This window comes from Tripterygium wilfordii, chromosome 17, assembly GCF_013401445.1.
Source record: "Tripterygium wilfordii isolate XIE 37 chromosome 17, ASM1340144v1, whole genome shotgun sequence".
Classification (NCBI taxonomy): Eukaryota; Viridiplantae; Streptophyta; class Magnoliopsida; order Celastrales; family Celastraceae; genus Tripterygium; species Tripterygium wilfordii.
Window position 1 is genome coordinate 9937899 of NC_052248.1, and position 16170 is coordinate 9954068.

The window sequence follows — 16170 nt, forward strand, 5'->3', positions numbered from 1 at the left end:
TCCCGCTTTCGCTTTCCTCTGGTTATTGCAGCGAAAAATCTCTTTCGTGTATTTTCTTTCTCTCTTGGCCTCCCGGTTTTCTTTTCTCTCTTCTTTCCTCCTTCTCTCTTTTCCCCTTCTTCTCTTCACCTCCTTTCTCCCTTTCTTCTTTTCTTCTTTTTTTTTCTTTTTTATTTACCCAATTTCCCCCTACTTTTTCTCTCTTTCTCCCCTACCTTTTCTCTCCTTTCTTCTCCTTTTCCACCGATTTCCTTCCCCTTTTTCTCCTCCCCTTTTTTTTTTACTTTTCCACCACTTTATCTTTTTTGTTTTTTGTTTTAATATTTATATTTATATTTTTTTTATAGTTTTGTATTTTTGGCCGGACGAAAATCGGTTACTACAACATGTCAATTCAGCCTACCAATGCATCTCATCTCTTCATAATCCTTTGAAGTAGTCAACTCAACCAAACTATTGTGGGGGAAATCCTCATCCCTTAAATATTCAAGGGAGACATTTGTGATGTTAATATCTAACACTGATTTCAAACTCCTTAGAAAATAATCCTTATGCTAAGAACCACAATAGGTAGACCAAGTGCTTAACATCCCGCCAACATAATCAAGATTATTATTCGAAAGATAACCTCCATGATTCACACCAACTTTGAAGCAAGCATTTGTGTCCATCCTAACAATATCATCAACAAATAGATAAACAAACAATCCAATCACCCCCAATCCAGTATGAGCCAAGCAAAAATATAACTTAATATTGATTTAGCATCAGCGAAAATTTGACACAAAAATTATACCTATTCAACACCAAACAACACATAAAAAAATAAAAAAAACTTAAAAAAAAATTAGAAAACACTCAACCAATTTGATAACAACAAAAATAACATACTACCATAGAAAGATTACCCTTAATAATTTATCTGTTGACAGAGTTTACTTCCTGTTATCTACCATGGAAATTTCATCATCTTCATCAAATGTGCATGTGAATTACAATTTCACTCTCCATAATAATAAACAAATTGGATGTTTATAGATTTGTAACATGCATGCAAATTTTTGTTGATAGAAGAATGGATGATTTCAAAGAAGATAAATCAAATGAAGTCATGGGAGAAAGTGACGAACAAACAATTAAAAATATGAAATCCTTGATCAAACAAATCGAAGAATGTCTCATTGATGACTTAGAGGAATTATCTAAAGATGAAGTGCAGCCTTTGATTGAAGGTTTCGAGATTTGCACAAGAAAATGAATGAATTAAAAGAGACTAATAAGAACAACTTTGGTGCTAAAACAAAGCAACCCTCTACTTTCCAACTGAATCTATAAAGAGAAACAACATACGAATAAGCTGAAGAAAAATTGAAAAGGATGATGCAGGATATCCAACAATTAACTCCCATGATTCAACTACAAGAAGATATTGAGGCAAACTATTTCAAAAAAGTGAAACTTCTTCCTCAGCAAGTTGAATATTTCTCTTAACTATACAATGATGACATGTAAAGGATAAAAGCACTTCATCATACTCCGCAACCAGAAACATCAAGTGCTGTAGAGAAAGCATACATAGTATGCAAAAACCTAAGAAATAATATGAACTATTTAGAGTGGTATGCAATGTTGCTAAAGCAAACATACAGAAAACACCTCAACAACTGAAGAAACAACTCAAAGAACATAAAAGACAATAAGTAAAGATTGAAGGTATTACTTAGAAGATTCATGCAATGCAAGTTGCTACTACTCATGGGATTCAACATAAGGAAACAATAAAGGATGAATCAACCACCAAGGTGAGCAAAATAACAGAAAATAATGTTTATTGTCAGCACCTTAGATAGCATCACTAGTGAGTTCCAGGTAAAAGATTTGTTCATAATCTTTCAATTTCGTACAATCTAAAAACTTTACTTACATTATTAAAAAAAATCAACTATCATGTCAAATAATTGATCTTCTCTGATTCAGGAGTAATCTGCAAGGGAACAACCTTCTTTGCTTTTGGTTATGTAAATAGATGAAATAAGCCTCATCGAATCTTTTGAAAATACTCAAAACAAAAACTTAGATATGTGCAAAGCTACAAACAGAGCAATAGTTCATGTCATCGAATCATCTAGATATCAAATACTTGACAAAAGTGAATAAATGTATTCTTAGTTCCTAAATGATTTAGTATGATGCTACTACAAAATGAGTTCCATTTTTACAAACTAACAAAACTATCACTGACCTCTCGCGGGATCTTCTCTTTACAACTCTTTTGAAGGAACATGCTTTTAGGTGTCGCTGCTCTAGATAAAATATGTGAAGCTTAAATTGATATTGGATAGACTAGAATCTCTCATATGTAGTACATTTTGTAAAGCTTTGTATATACATTATTTTTGATCTACAATAACTCAGATATAATATGGATTCCCTCAACTTACAACAAGTCTATCCAAAATCGAGGCTGTTGAATGAAAACCCACTTATGAACTTCTTTTTTAGATACCTATCCATGCTATTAGACTTTTACTAAATGGGTCAATGGGTGAATATTGGTTAAAACAATTTAATAAAACAATGTATTGAAATTTTAAATTTTGCTATATTATAGTGATTCTGAAATATTTGTTCAATTAGTCCACTTATTACTCCTCAAGCCAAAAATTGGAATATTTCTTCATAGAAGAAAGTATGTTATTTGCATCAACATCCTAGGATCAACAGTCTAAATGATAACAGAGAATATATTTTGCACTTGAATGTATGCAAATAACTGTAACAAAAAAAAAAGTATTACAAAAACTTTATAGACTCAAAATTCACAGCTCTAATAAATTTTCCCTAAAGAATTCATAGATGGAGAATATAGAATTTCTTTGAAGTATGTACTGGGATCATTCTTGCATTTGATTTCAGAAGCTATGTGGTTAAAGCATCAGGAAGCGTAGTGGGTGCTCCAAGAATTTTGCCACCAACATCAGGAAATGTTTCTTGACCAGGCAATGCACTAATTTTCCCATCTCTGCTGATATTTACTGGATACAACATTAAATGTCCCTTCATTTCCTTGCTCTCTTCAGAAACATATGATTTCCAGTTATAACTGGCAATTTCATTGACACGCTTCATGCATTTGAGGCTCTGCGGTTGCTGGAAACAATCCTCGAGAAAGCCAAGGTGTTCAGCCCAGAGAGACATCCGATAACCATATACCTGCATCGGCAACATCACTGACTCGGTAAGTACTGGAAAAACTTGTTCCCAAAATATTTGCAATGTTTCATTGTCAGTTTTCTCCGCACCCATTTACAAGAGCATGACAATTGACAACTTTGTGGGATATATCTCTAAGATTGACCGCTCGAACTCTGTGTGTTCTTTTGACCACAGAAGATTCTATGTTTTTTGTTTAACAAATATCCAGTTGTTACCAAAATGTAAGGACACTTATTAAGCCTTTGATTTGATATACATAGCATAACATATGTTATTGATAGACATACTATACAATCATAAACTTATTTATAGATCATAGAAATGAGTATGAAATCCAGTTAACGTAAATCTCATCCCTAACAATTTGACAACCCATAAAAAAAAGTTTTGCAAAGAAAACAGCGTACGACTTGTAGAAACTCAATATTGTAACATGACAAATTGACAACTGATATTCAATTATACATGGAGAGACTCGATGTTACTTTGAACCTGATGAAGGCTGATGTTGTTTGGTTATAACATGTGGAAGAAGGAAAACATGATCAAGAAGGATTAGGAAGGAAATGTAACTCTAGAATACAAGAAAAGATAATTGAAATGAGATGAGTGTTTTTTTTTTTTTGGAGGGGTTAAATTATTAACTTTTTGCGGGATGGAAGAATTGAACCTTGCACTAGATGTAAGTTAAAAGGAACATGCCACCAATAGGCCAACTATTGCTCCATAATGAGATGAGTAGTCTCAGGTTTATAGCTTCCTGATTAGGTCGTTAAACCTCGATAAAATTGGTCCGTTAAAGCTTAAAGCTCACAATTTGTGATTCTAGAAACAGAAACTTAAATTTACAGCAGATCATTTGAAATCCTTAGAAATTGTTCTTCTTTAGAGCATTAAATCTTATATCACTTCTTTAATCTCATTCTTTGTTTTTGGTCCACATATATATAACTTCTACTTCACAAGACGGTATATCTGTTTTATATTTCCAATAAGTCAAAGTGTTCTATATGAAAAGGTTTCTGAATCCTGATAATAAGATTTATTTCACACACGAAAAATTATGCATCCTCATCTGCCTGCAACTTTATCGATCACCAAATCTTGCATCAAAATACATGAACTGATAGTTGTTTGATAACCTAGAGTAACTCCCCTACTTATTTGGAACTTCCAAGCTTTTTTTATTTCGGCAGGAAATATAAGCTAATTATCTTTTCCATAAATCCTACTTATTAATTAATGTATGTTTATAACCAGATAACCTTAAAATGTACTTTTGTTCGTTGACTCCACAAATTATGTCTTTCGATTTTGACATCAATCAAACACTGTGAGGTCGTCAATGAACTAACACTGTCATTTAACACCCACGTACTAAGGATAGTCAAGCATGACCCTTGAAGGAGGGGGAAAAGGAAGAACGAAAAAGACTGATGGTAGAGAAAAGTTATACAAAGAGTCGCAAAAGAGATTTATCCCAACATTTTTGCAATTTAATAAGAGACCAGATGAGTAGAAGTTTCAGACCTGACCGTGTGGATGAGAATTCTTTTTTGCCCATGTATAGTTTGGTTGGTAAGCACCCATTGCAATTTCTGTGTCCCTTGAACCCTCGAGAGATCGCTGATTAATGTTTGCTGATCCCATAATCACATACTCATCATCAACTATCATCCCTTTTGCATGGACATAAATCATAAATCTACGGTATTTCTGTGCTGATGACTATTGAAGAGGAAAAAGAAAAGGTTATTCATCATGGTAATTTTAAAATGTATAAAAAAAGTATCAGAAGAATGAAAATGGCTGGTATACAGTTGACAACACGAGCAATCAATTAGAGTGTCCTATGCTAAAAAATTTATAATAAAATACCATTAATTATCCAAAAAATATTATGTCATTATCATTCAATGTATTTTAAACAGAAATTCTTTTAGTGTAATTTGCGCCCTGATAAGTCAACTGACAAGGAATTGTGCTACAGAAATTAACTTCAACAATACAAACAAATGACTCCAATTAGTTCCGTGAAAGAGTGAATAGTACCATTGCACATTAGCTTTTGTCTATAAACAAATAAAAAAGTACATTCACAGTAAATTGCAAAACAAAAAAGAAATCTTATCTTTATTTCCCCAAAAAAGATGAAATTGCATACCAGTGCATGGTTTTCAGTTGGTTGGTTTATTTGAGATGAACCTCCTACAGATGAAGCTTCGCGCTTACCAAGGCAATAGAAGTTTAAATAATCTTGTGGATGATACGACTCAGAAAGGCCTGCTTTTTGGAGTGCCTGTGCGACAATATGGTACATCATGGTCATAGTTTGTCCCTGTTATCATCATAAACGGAGCCTTGATAAGCCAGCATGTAATTTTGCTTGCAAACAAAAATGATGGAAAGGCAAACTCTTATCTAACTGCTTAATGAAAGCCACACCTCACCAAAATGGTCACTGAGTAACTTCCAATTTACCAGATGGTTTAAAGAGAAAAGCACAAAATTTAATGTTAGATTATATTTACTTCTCCTTTCCATTCAACCTTATATCATCCATGCTACTTGTCCACCTCAGGTCTTCCATTTAATAAGAATGCCAGCAGTTCCATTCCCCTCGCTGAGCTCCCAGTATCTATTTCACCCATAATCTTATAAGAGTTGTTGACTTCCAATTCAGGCATAATTCGAAAAGATGAGTATATACCCATATCGTTTATATGGACAGGCTAGGGAAGCTATTATCAAATACATTACCAGTTGGTGGGATTGGGTTGAACCATTTTCTCGCTAAGGTCTTTCTCTTTTTTACCAAGGTTTTACAGTTTTCTTTGTTTATCATGCAAACTTTGATTCTTTATTCACTATAAGTCACCCCAGAACTGGATGGAATTCCATAAGGGAAAAAGCAGGGGGACATAAAGAAAGTAGCGTATCTTGCACTTGGTCCAATTTTTCACTTTTCCAAAGCAAATGCCATTAAGCTTTTAGGCTTTCGGGATTTTGTTCAAATGCAAGACGTCTTTGTCATCATCCACCTATGTTTTGCTGGTTCGCATGCAAGCCAATGCAATTTCCATTCCCATCAGCTTCATGTTTCATTTTCTTGGTCTAATTTAGTCTCCACTAGCATCAAAATTTTAAAGAGCAAAGGAGAATTATTCAAACCTGCCAAAACAAAATTTCCTGAACAGCAGCACTAGTAGGGACGCCTTCTGGCCACATTGGTATTATGATGTACACAGAAAAATGCTCGTGTGCATGGATTTTGGAGGCAATCTTCAAGGCCAGCTCCATGGGGACTAAATTGTCAGCACCTGTTTAAAAAGTGAAATCTCATAACTGCTTCATATATATGGTCCGTCTGGTAGAGCAGAAAGATTGATTTTCAATGCTAGCGGAAAAGCTGTGAAATATGCTGTGAGGTGTTTGGTGAAGTAAAAACTGGCATCAGCGGAAAAACTATTGAAATAAAGTATTATAATATTAGATTTTTTATTTTTATATTAAATTAAATCTAATAAATATAATTCTTATTAAAATTTTATATAATTTTTATTAAAATTAATTTTAATTATTAATTAAAAAATATTAATTAATGAAAATAGGACCCACATTTTGAATTATATGATTTATTAGTAATATATCAATTAAATGACATATTTTGTATAAAACAATATATTAGTAAATTTATATACAAGTAGGACCCACGTCTAAGTCATATAATTATGCGTGGACCCCACATTTAAAAAAAAAAAAAAGGCTCTAAAACGCCTTCCGCTCAAAAAAGAAGCTCCCTTAGCCGGATCCTTTTTTGAGTATAAAATATATAATTAGGGAGCTTCTTTTTTGAGCCGGATCTGCTGGCATTGAGCCAGCGGATCTGCTGCAACAAACAGGCAGATAGTCGATACACACACATACATTTTATACTGAAACCTATCAGTGGAAGATTTTAAAAAATCGTCCATGCCACTCAGAGACAGAACATTCATGTAAAGCACTCAGTAACCTTGGACATCAATGAAAAAGAGAAGTCTGAAGATTAAACCTTATGCCGAATAGATAACAAGAAGAAAATTAATGAGGAAAAGCCAATAAGGATTAACGACTGTACCTCTCAGATAACTTGATGAACAAGGCTAGAAGCACACACATCTACCGAAATTCATTTTTAGATAGATCTTTCAATCGTCTAGTTTGTACACAATTCTTATGTTTGTTACAGTAATGAGTAATGATTTCCTTCTAGCTCAAAAGCCTAGAACCTACATTCTTACTCCAGAAATTATACTATATTGATATGGTCACCAATTTCAAAACTTGAGCCTCACAAAATCAATGAGCATATGACCATGACAGGGTGAGGCAGATGAACAGTTCTCTAATCATACAGAAAAATACTACAAATAAAAGCATATTGCTTTCAGTCAATCTTTCATAACTCATAAGATATAAGTCAGCAAATCAATTATGCTCAAAATTAACAGTAGTCAAAACCTGTTTCAAGATTTACCCTGAAAGTGAATCTTATAATCATCCTGTACCTCATGTACCTGCATTTTTGTATGATGGCCAAAAGTACGAAGATCCAAGGAAATATTGATTCTCTATGTACACGAAGTGTTGCGCTGATCTAATTGCTTTTACATATGCTGTATGGATGCTCTTATCTACTACCAAGTTCTTTCCACAGACAAGATTCTGCAAAGAGGGAAAAAGAAAAGAAAAAAAGAGTCAACTTGGTTATTCATTATCGTGGTTCTGCAAGGATGCAAACATAAAAGCATACGTAATCAACAAAAAGCAAGTTAAAGAATAAAGAAAATATAGAACTCCGTGTTGCTTATATAGCATTACATGAGCCTAGATCTAACCTGGGCCATGACTTCCTCAATGCCTTTTGGAAAACCCTTCACAGATCCTGAGTCAATGGACCGGAATACCTATATTAATTAACTGACAGTAATCACAATTCATATGGATTTTTGTCAAATGGGGAGAGGGAAAAAAACCAAAATGAAATGTTAACTTCCTACCTGGATATGCCAGTTTTCCGGATCTTCTTCGGTGCTCACACGCACAATTTGGTCTCCGCCAGAACCAGAAGATGGTGTGAGTATCCATGAAATACGTTCCAGCCTTATCAAGGCATCATCGTGCCAATTAGTGACCTTCTTTAGCTTGAAGTCACGCCACTTTGTGGCTTTTCTCCATCTTTGTTCAAAATTTCTCAAAATATCATATGCTGCAGGACCCTCAATTTTACAATGTAGATCATGCCAAGGTTGCCTGGGGCTTCGGGCATAAGACTATCGAATCACCAGAATATGAAGAAAAATATCAAATTTCTCATATCTTTAAGGCACTATTTTTTAACCTTAAGTCTGCGTCAACTTAACAAGCAATATTAAAAATACCTAGTGAGAGAGTTTTGAAATTTTAGGATAAGTACTTACTGGAAATGTGGGATTATGAAAATCTTTTTCAAAGACTGTGTCAAGATCATCAAAGAGCCGGTGCTCTGGAGTGTCATATCTGCCATCGCATAAATCTAGACCACCAATGAATGCAGTAATTTTACGGTTATTTCCAGAAGCTTGAGTGTCAAGAAGCACACACTTTTGGTGATGAGTAAAGAGGGTTCCCACAACCTGCACTAAGATGATCCATTCAAGACAATGAAATAAAAAAATCAAGCCAAAATATCCATCGATAAATTCAGTAATGGTTAATTAAGAATCTATCATCTGATTTAGCATTATGTTTGTGATGATGTTTGAAATCCAAATACAATAGTATCACACCTGCTGTTTGAAAATGCTAAGCTTATTGCTCGCATAACGAGGTGCTAGCACACAATGGACACTAGAGCGTTTGAAAAACCTTTTAGTTTCCTCATCATGTGTCTGCATGACACCTTCCTGCACCCAAGGCAATAAATGTCAGAATGTACATGCGTCAAGTAGCTTCAGATGTGAATGGGAAATTTCCTCGAGTATTAATAGGAGAGCAAAAAAGAAAGAATATAAGGAGAAGTGTCTGAGGTTCCACTAAATACACTTTTAAATGAAAATTGATGTCTAAGAACCTCTAAAATAACGTTCCGTAGTAGCCTATCTCTGCTGTTAACTTCAAGTCTTTAACTCATCTAAAAGATGTAGAATTCTTTTATAAGTAATTTATCTCTTAACACCTGAATTTTCCTTTTCAACTTCAACCAAGGGCTACTAACAGCCCCTCAAAAGGAAAGATACTTAAACTTATACTTTTCTTGAAGCATGTAATACTAAAACAGCATCAAGGAACTTCCGTGAAGTGTTATTAAGCTTATAAAGACTAGTTTGACTCCACAAGCTCTCAGTTTCGGGGGGAAATATTATGAATTTCACGACAAGAGAAGCCTTGCTTTGCACAGGCCAACCTTGGGCACTTGGAACAGCCCCTCACTCAAAAGCATAAAGTAAATCAAAAGAATTCTTATTTGCTACAAAGATTTAAACCAAGGTCCGCCCAGCAGCAGGCTTTATTATGGTCTATCTGCACCTAGGGGCTAGGGGTGGAAACATATTCTAAATAATTCTGAATATGTATTGCAATTGATGTGAAGCACTACCATGAACTATTTGGAAAGTACAACAGAGTGTCAAAAGCATTTACCGTCTTCAGTAGAAGTTTGTCATGGGAAGTTTTATCATCCCATATCAGCATAACAACACGGACACCTTCTTGTGATTTGTATTTCAACAGCTCTCCCAAAGAAAGCTCTCCTCCAGAAGGTAATGCCTTTGTTGGCTCCCTCACAAGTTTAACAGGATGATACACAGACCACCCAATAACATATACCAGGTGATGTGCTTCCAAAATGGCATGGCATATATCTTCCCAACATTTTCCATGCTGAAAAACTTTTCCATCGTCTAATAAAATTTTGGGTAGTGCCCCATCAGGTACGTGGGCATCTTGATAAAGTGTCACACTACCTCCTACACGCAGTGGAAAATATGTTTTAGGAACACCTGTATAATCTGGCCCCACGCCAACACCATCCTTGTATAAAGGGTTTTCTTCAACTGGCCTAAACTGAATAGAAACATGCAATTCAGGAAAAGGTTTCAGACAATTTGCAAAATGGCCAACGACAGGGAACCAGTCATTGATCTCATTTCCCAAGAGGATTTTTTCAACAGATATTTCCACTACGCCAATAAGTTCGGCCCCAAGAACATCATCATCCTTGACATGGAACTCCAGTTTTGCAACAGGATGTGCAACTGGAACACAAAAATGCTCATCCCATAAAGGATTTTCAGAGTTTTGAATAACTCTGGTTTGAGCGACTGTAGCCCCTGCAAGGCAAACAGACACATAAGGATCACTAGTGATGATGGAACGTTTGCCGCTTGTATGAACTGAAGGTTTCTTCCCAAACTGAGGTGCACAAGGTCCAAACATTGTGAAACATTTCCTCATGTTTTCCGAAGCTAAATCCATATTTGGAAGAGATTTAGCCTCTATAATCCACAGATCCAATTCCCCATGCAAGAAAACCGGTTGGTTGGAAGCTGAAACCCCATTAGTTGAAGTATTCTGGTGTACATTAAGATCACTGTCCATCCTAAATTAAGAATGGAGAAAATACTAAGCACTTATAGCATTCCCTTTCTGCTACGGAAAAAAAAAAAAAAAAAGTAGTTGCATTAGTTAGTCCAAACCGTGTGTTAATTTCCACGACTAGTTAGAACACTCTTCTTCACTATCTATGAAATTCAATTCCAAACATGATCTATCTTTATCTCTCAAAGCTGGAAAATTCACTGAGAAAACTAACATTTCAGAAATGCATGTTCTTTGTTATCCTGAACAATCACTCAGCCGCGAAGAGGGGTTCCCAACTGTATTATTTCAAGACCTTTACCTTGTTATCTTAAACCTTCCCTTGCTGGAAAGATGAGCTAGAGAAAAAATCAGCTAAACATTTTGCTAACATTGAGAGGAACTAAAGGAAAGACTGCTTGAAGTATAACTCTCTCTATGCAAATTGTTGTTTTCTTTTCCTTTTGATAGATTACACTCACCCATTCCCAATTTTACGAACCCTTTCATCTTTTGAGATTGGTGATAATTATTACTCAATGATAAAGTTCAAATGATCTGGGAACATATTAAAAATGCCAAACTCAAGATTCCAAAGTTTTTTTGTTACACATAAGAAATAATTTTTTAAAAAAAAATTAAATTAGCAAGACAGAGAAGCAATATCACATTGACGGCAACAGCACCATCATAAATCAAAAAATAAAAATCAGGAAGATACTACATGGCACACACAGGAAATGACATAATCAGCATTGGCATTCCCACCTGAAGAAGAAAGATCGAAGAAGAGTAGGAGACCTAGGATCAGAATAGGGACGCAGTGAAGGAGAGACGTGCAGAAGGAAAATTTTACCACAATCTCTGCCTCTTATTTATTTTTTTGGGTGAGAGAGAATCGGGCAACGCAAATACCAACAATTGCAGGAGAATGAGAGAGACTAGGAACCGAGAATGGCGGGAAATCTTAGGCAAGGCAAGCAGCACCATTTTCTCTGTGTCTCGTGCTTTCTCGGCCGCGCAGAACTGTGTGTAACTTTGTCTAACCGACGAGAGGGAAGTCTTTTTCTGCTTCCTCTGTCTCGTTTGAGTTTTTTTGGATATCTTTTCAATTTTGTACATTTTTGTGCTTTTTCCAATTTTCATATCATCGGTATTATATTCATTTATTCCCTAAGCATTCTCAAATATAATAAGATGATATTATCATTGAAATTTGTAGACTACTTTTTTTTTTTTTTTTTTTCAAAACGGGAAGGGAAGATTAAAACCTTGATATCATGATGATACACATCATCCTTATCACTCCAATTAGTGACTCAAGTGTAAACTATTATTTGGGTGTCATGTAAATCCTACTTTTTTTTAAAAAAGTATGGTTGGCTGTTGTGAGCATCAATCAAAAGTCGGTATGAAATGCATGATAAAATCTTGACAAAATGCGTAGCAATTTCCTAGTAAAAATACATGTGGACATAAAAAATTTCATTCAAGACACAAAACTCATAAAGAATCCTAGGAGAAAAGCTGAGGGAGAGTATGTGCATAAGAAAGTTACACTTGAGTGTAATTAGAGTTTTTTTGGTGAGAGAATTACTGTGAGTGTGGTTGTAATAAAATTTCACATGATGAATTTTCTCTAATTGTCTTTAACAATAATCATGATTTTCTCCGGTTTTTAAAGTTTTCCACATAAATTCTTATGTTATGACTGTGTTGTTATTCTTCATTTCTATTTCTCTTTTGTTTCTTGATATGTTCTCAATAAGTGGTATCGGAGCTTAGGTTCCTTCAAGCAAAAATGTCGGGTGTTAAATACGACATTGACAAATTTGATGAGAGAATCAATTTTGGCTCGTGGCAAGTACATATCAAAGATTTGTTAATTTAATCCAAGTTACACATGGCATTGAGGGGGAAACCAGCCCATGTTTCCAATACTGATCTGGGCGAATCTGACGTAAAAAAATATTATAAATTCATAATAAGCGATGGAGATTGGGAAGATCTTGATCTAAGAGTCGCAAGTGCAATTCGACTTTGTTTGACCAAAAATATTCTTGCGAATATGCATGAACTATTTACAGTCAATGAACTTTGGGAAAAGCTTGAAAAATTGCATCAGTCAAAAGACATATCAAGTTGTATGTACTTGAAGGAGCAATTTCATACATTGCACATGAGTGAAGGTACTACAACCTCAGATAATTTGAGTGTTCTCAATTGGAGCGTCTCAGGTGGCTATTGTAATTAAGAAAAATGATGAAGATATATCTTTAAGACTTATATGGTCTCTTTCATCTTCTTATGAATACATGAAACCTATATTGATGCATGGAATGAGAAAATAATTTTTCAAAAGCTACTTTCAAGATTTTTTCTTTTTTTAAAAAAAAGAAGTTGAGTGGTGGAAATAAAGTTTCACGTGAGAACTCAGTATTGGTAGCTAAGAAGTTGGAAGAAGAAAAATTCTGTGAAGAAAGAGATAGTGTGTCGGGGGTGTGGATAATATGGGCACCTAAAATGAAATTGTCTGAAAGGTGGAGCTAGTTCGGCAAGTATCTCTGGTGACACTAATAGCGTGTATATGTTGGGAGACTACAATGATGTTGTTTGAAAGGCATATACATCCTCATGGTATGTCGTCAGTCTCTTAAATTTTCATGAAAGGAGATGTATTACTACTAGCAAGTCCATAAATTTGCACACAGACATTAATTTGACATTGGTGTAAAGTGCATGGTGGAATTGCATGTTGATTTGCTGTTGAACTACATGGAAAGCCAAATGTGGGGGTTGCACCATAACTTTTTTAACAAGTTGTTCGGCATGAGCCGAAGTGAAATTCTTAGAATGGTCAATTATAAGTGTGTAAATCCTTTATGGTGGAATATGAAGATGATTCTCTATGTTGAAAATTATGACCATCGGTGAAAATAGGGTTGATAGCAAAAGCTTTGGAGTTTTGATTAAGATGGAGATTGATAATGTTGATCAAAAATAAGGTATGAGAAAAGACATTTTTTTTTTGTTGGAGGGCCAAATGAGGTTTAATGAAAGCATGGATGGCTCTTGTGGGCATCAGTCAAGGTTAGTATAAAATACATGATAAAAACACATTCAAAATACTATTGCTATTTCGGCTAAGGAACTTTATAAATAGATACATAATTTTTTTTCATTCAGGACACATAACTCACAAAGAAACTTGAGAGAGAGAGAGTATTTAGAGTTACACTTGGGTATAATTGGGATATTGGGTGAGAGAATTACTAAGAGTATTGCTGTAATAATTTTTCACACAAAATTTTCTCTGATTGTCTTTTGACAATCAAAAGACAATCACTGTTATTTTTCTCCGATATTTTGAGTTTTTTACCCAAAATCTTCCATTGTGATTTTGTTATTATTCTTTATTTCCATTTCTCTTTTGTTTCTTGATCATTCTTAAAGAATGATCTTGATATTATCCCAACAGTATTGGGCGATTAGGCTGAGTAAGAGCAGCCCCAACGGCTCTGGTAAACTGGTGTTGTATCCCATTTTACAAGAGCAAATCTTAAAAAGTTCCAAAAAACCAGCTGCATCGATTCCTGTATTTTACAGTATATCATCCGCTAAAGTGTCGTGATGCTACAGTGCTGCGCTAGAGGTAGCAGAGCACTGTAGCTCCTGTAAACATTTTTTAATATTAAATGATACATACGTGAGTCACATGGGTCATGGCTACATTATTCTATCTTTTTTTTTATTATCCAATTTTCTTATGTTTATCAATGTGGGTAAATCACCTTGGTTTTAGTCTGATAAATAATATTTATTTTCATTTGACTTAAATTTATTTGAGTAACAATTATAAACACACAAATAAATAACAACTTTTTACTAGAATACAATGAAAAGAGTACAAACTACGATTCACTATAAATATTCCATAAATGCTCGATAAGATCACTTTGGAGCTGAGAATGAACTTGTTCATCTTTGAAAATGTTGATCTATGAAATCCTGAAGTTCATATGCATGGTCTTCTGGCACTTCTATTGGTGGAGGACTTTCATCGATTTGATCATATATGAAGGACATATTTGGTTGAAGGTGTAGATGTCGCTCGTCTTCAACGATCATGTTGTGCAATATGACACATGCAAGCATAATCTCTTTAAGTGTTTTTGTCTCAAAGTAACGAGCAGGTCCACGTGCAATTGCGAATCGAGATTGTAGCACTCCAAATGCACGTTCCACATCTTTTCTGGCACCTTCTTGACACCTTGCAGAATGTTTGGTCTTCATAGTTTGTGGTAGCAGGATCGATTTCACGAACGTAGCCCAGGAAGGATATATACCATCAGTTAGGTAGTATCCTATTGTATAGTTATGACCATTGATTGAATAATTAACTGTAGGGGCACGCCCTTGAGTTAGTTCAAAAAAAACATGGGATCGTTCTAACACATTGATGTCATTATGTGACATTGGTAGTCCAAAAAATGCATGTCATATCTATAGATCATATGATGCAACGGCTTCTAAAATAATTGTTGGTTCCTGACAATGTCCAGTGTACATACCTTTCCAAGCAGTCGAACAATTCTTCCACTTCCAATGCATACAATCGATGCTTCCTAGCATCCCAGGAAATCCACGAGTTTTGTTTAATGCTAGCAGTAGTTCAATATCGTTGCTGTTGGGAGACCTCAAATACTCAGGACCAAAGATAGAAATAACTGCTTTTGCAAAATATTTCACTCTCAATAGCAGTACTTTCTGAAATTCTTACATATTCGTCCATGAAATCTACAGCAACTCCGGAAGCAAGAATCCTCAATGCTGCAGTTATCTTTTGAAGAGAAGATAACCCCAGTCTACCGGCTGCATCTCTTCGTTGTTGAAAATACGGTCCATGCATTTCTATTACGGATTGAATGCGAAGAAATAGAGCTCGATTCATGCAAAATCTCCTTCTAAACATAGCATCATTATAGACTGGTGATTCTGCAAAATAATCGTTGAAAATGCGTTCATGACCTTGTAGTCGATTATGATTAATGACCGAATGTTGTCGATGAGAACTGGTACGTGATGTTGATCCTCGCTCGAATCGTTTTCTTTCATACTCCAAAAATAAAAGATCTTCAAACTCATCCTCAGAGGACGAGTTTGATGATGAATCATCATAAATTTTTTGTATACGCTTGAAAAGACAATTCATTATGAAAATATTATATAATGAAGAAGAGTTGGGAGATATGTAAATGAAGTTGCGAGACACTAGTTCTTTTATAATAAAAGTATGTGATCGTTGAAAAGTAACGTTTGAAATTTTGACCATTAAAATATTATGATCCTTTAGAA

At 34.8% G+C, this 16170-nt stretch overlaps 1 protein-coding gene and 1 pseudogene across 2 annotated transcripts; both read right to left on the bottom strand.

Moving 5' to 3' along the window:
* Nucleotides 1-2818: 2818 nt before the first annotated feature.
* LOC119982442 (phospholipase D delta-like) lies at nucleotides 2819-11871 on the bottom strand. 2 transcript variants are annotated; one of them, XM_038825821.1, is made up of 11 exons: nucleotides 11584-11871; nucleotides 9880-10837; nucleotides 9027-9143; nucleotides 8679-8873; nucleotides 8259-8531; nucleotides 8097-8165; nucleotides 7776-7923; nucleotides 6388-6536; nucleotides 5381-5554; nucleotides 4747-4944; nucleotides 2819-3213 (listed from the first exon to the last, which is right to left on the bottom strand). In XM_038825821.1, exons 2-11 carry the CDS (start codon nucleotides 10834-10836, stop codon nucleotides 2920-2922), a joined length of 2574 nt encoding a protein of 857 aa, XP_038681749.1. In that variant the 5' UTR covers nucleotide 10837; nucleotides 11584-11871; the 3' UTR covers nucleotides 2819-2919. The 2 variants fall into 2 exon arrangements, with proteins under 2 accessions (XP_038681749.1, XP_038681748.1); XM_038825820.1 differs by having other exon boundaries at nucleotides 9880-10884.
* A 2922-nt stretch (nucleotides 11872-14793) lies between these two features.
* On the bottom strand, nucleotides 14794-16027 carry LOC119981893 (annotated as a pseudogene).
* Between the last annotated feature and the right edge of the window lie 143 nt (nucleotides 16028-16170).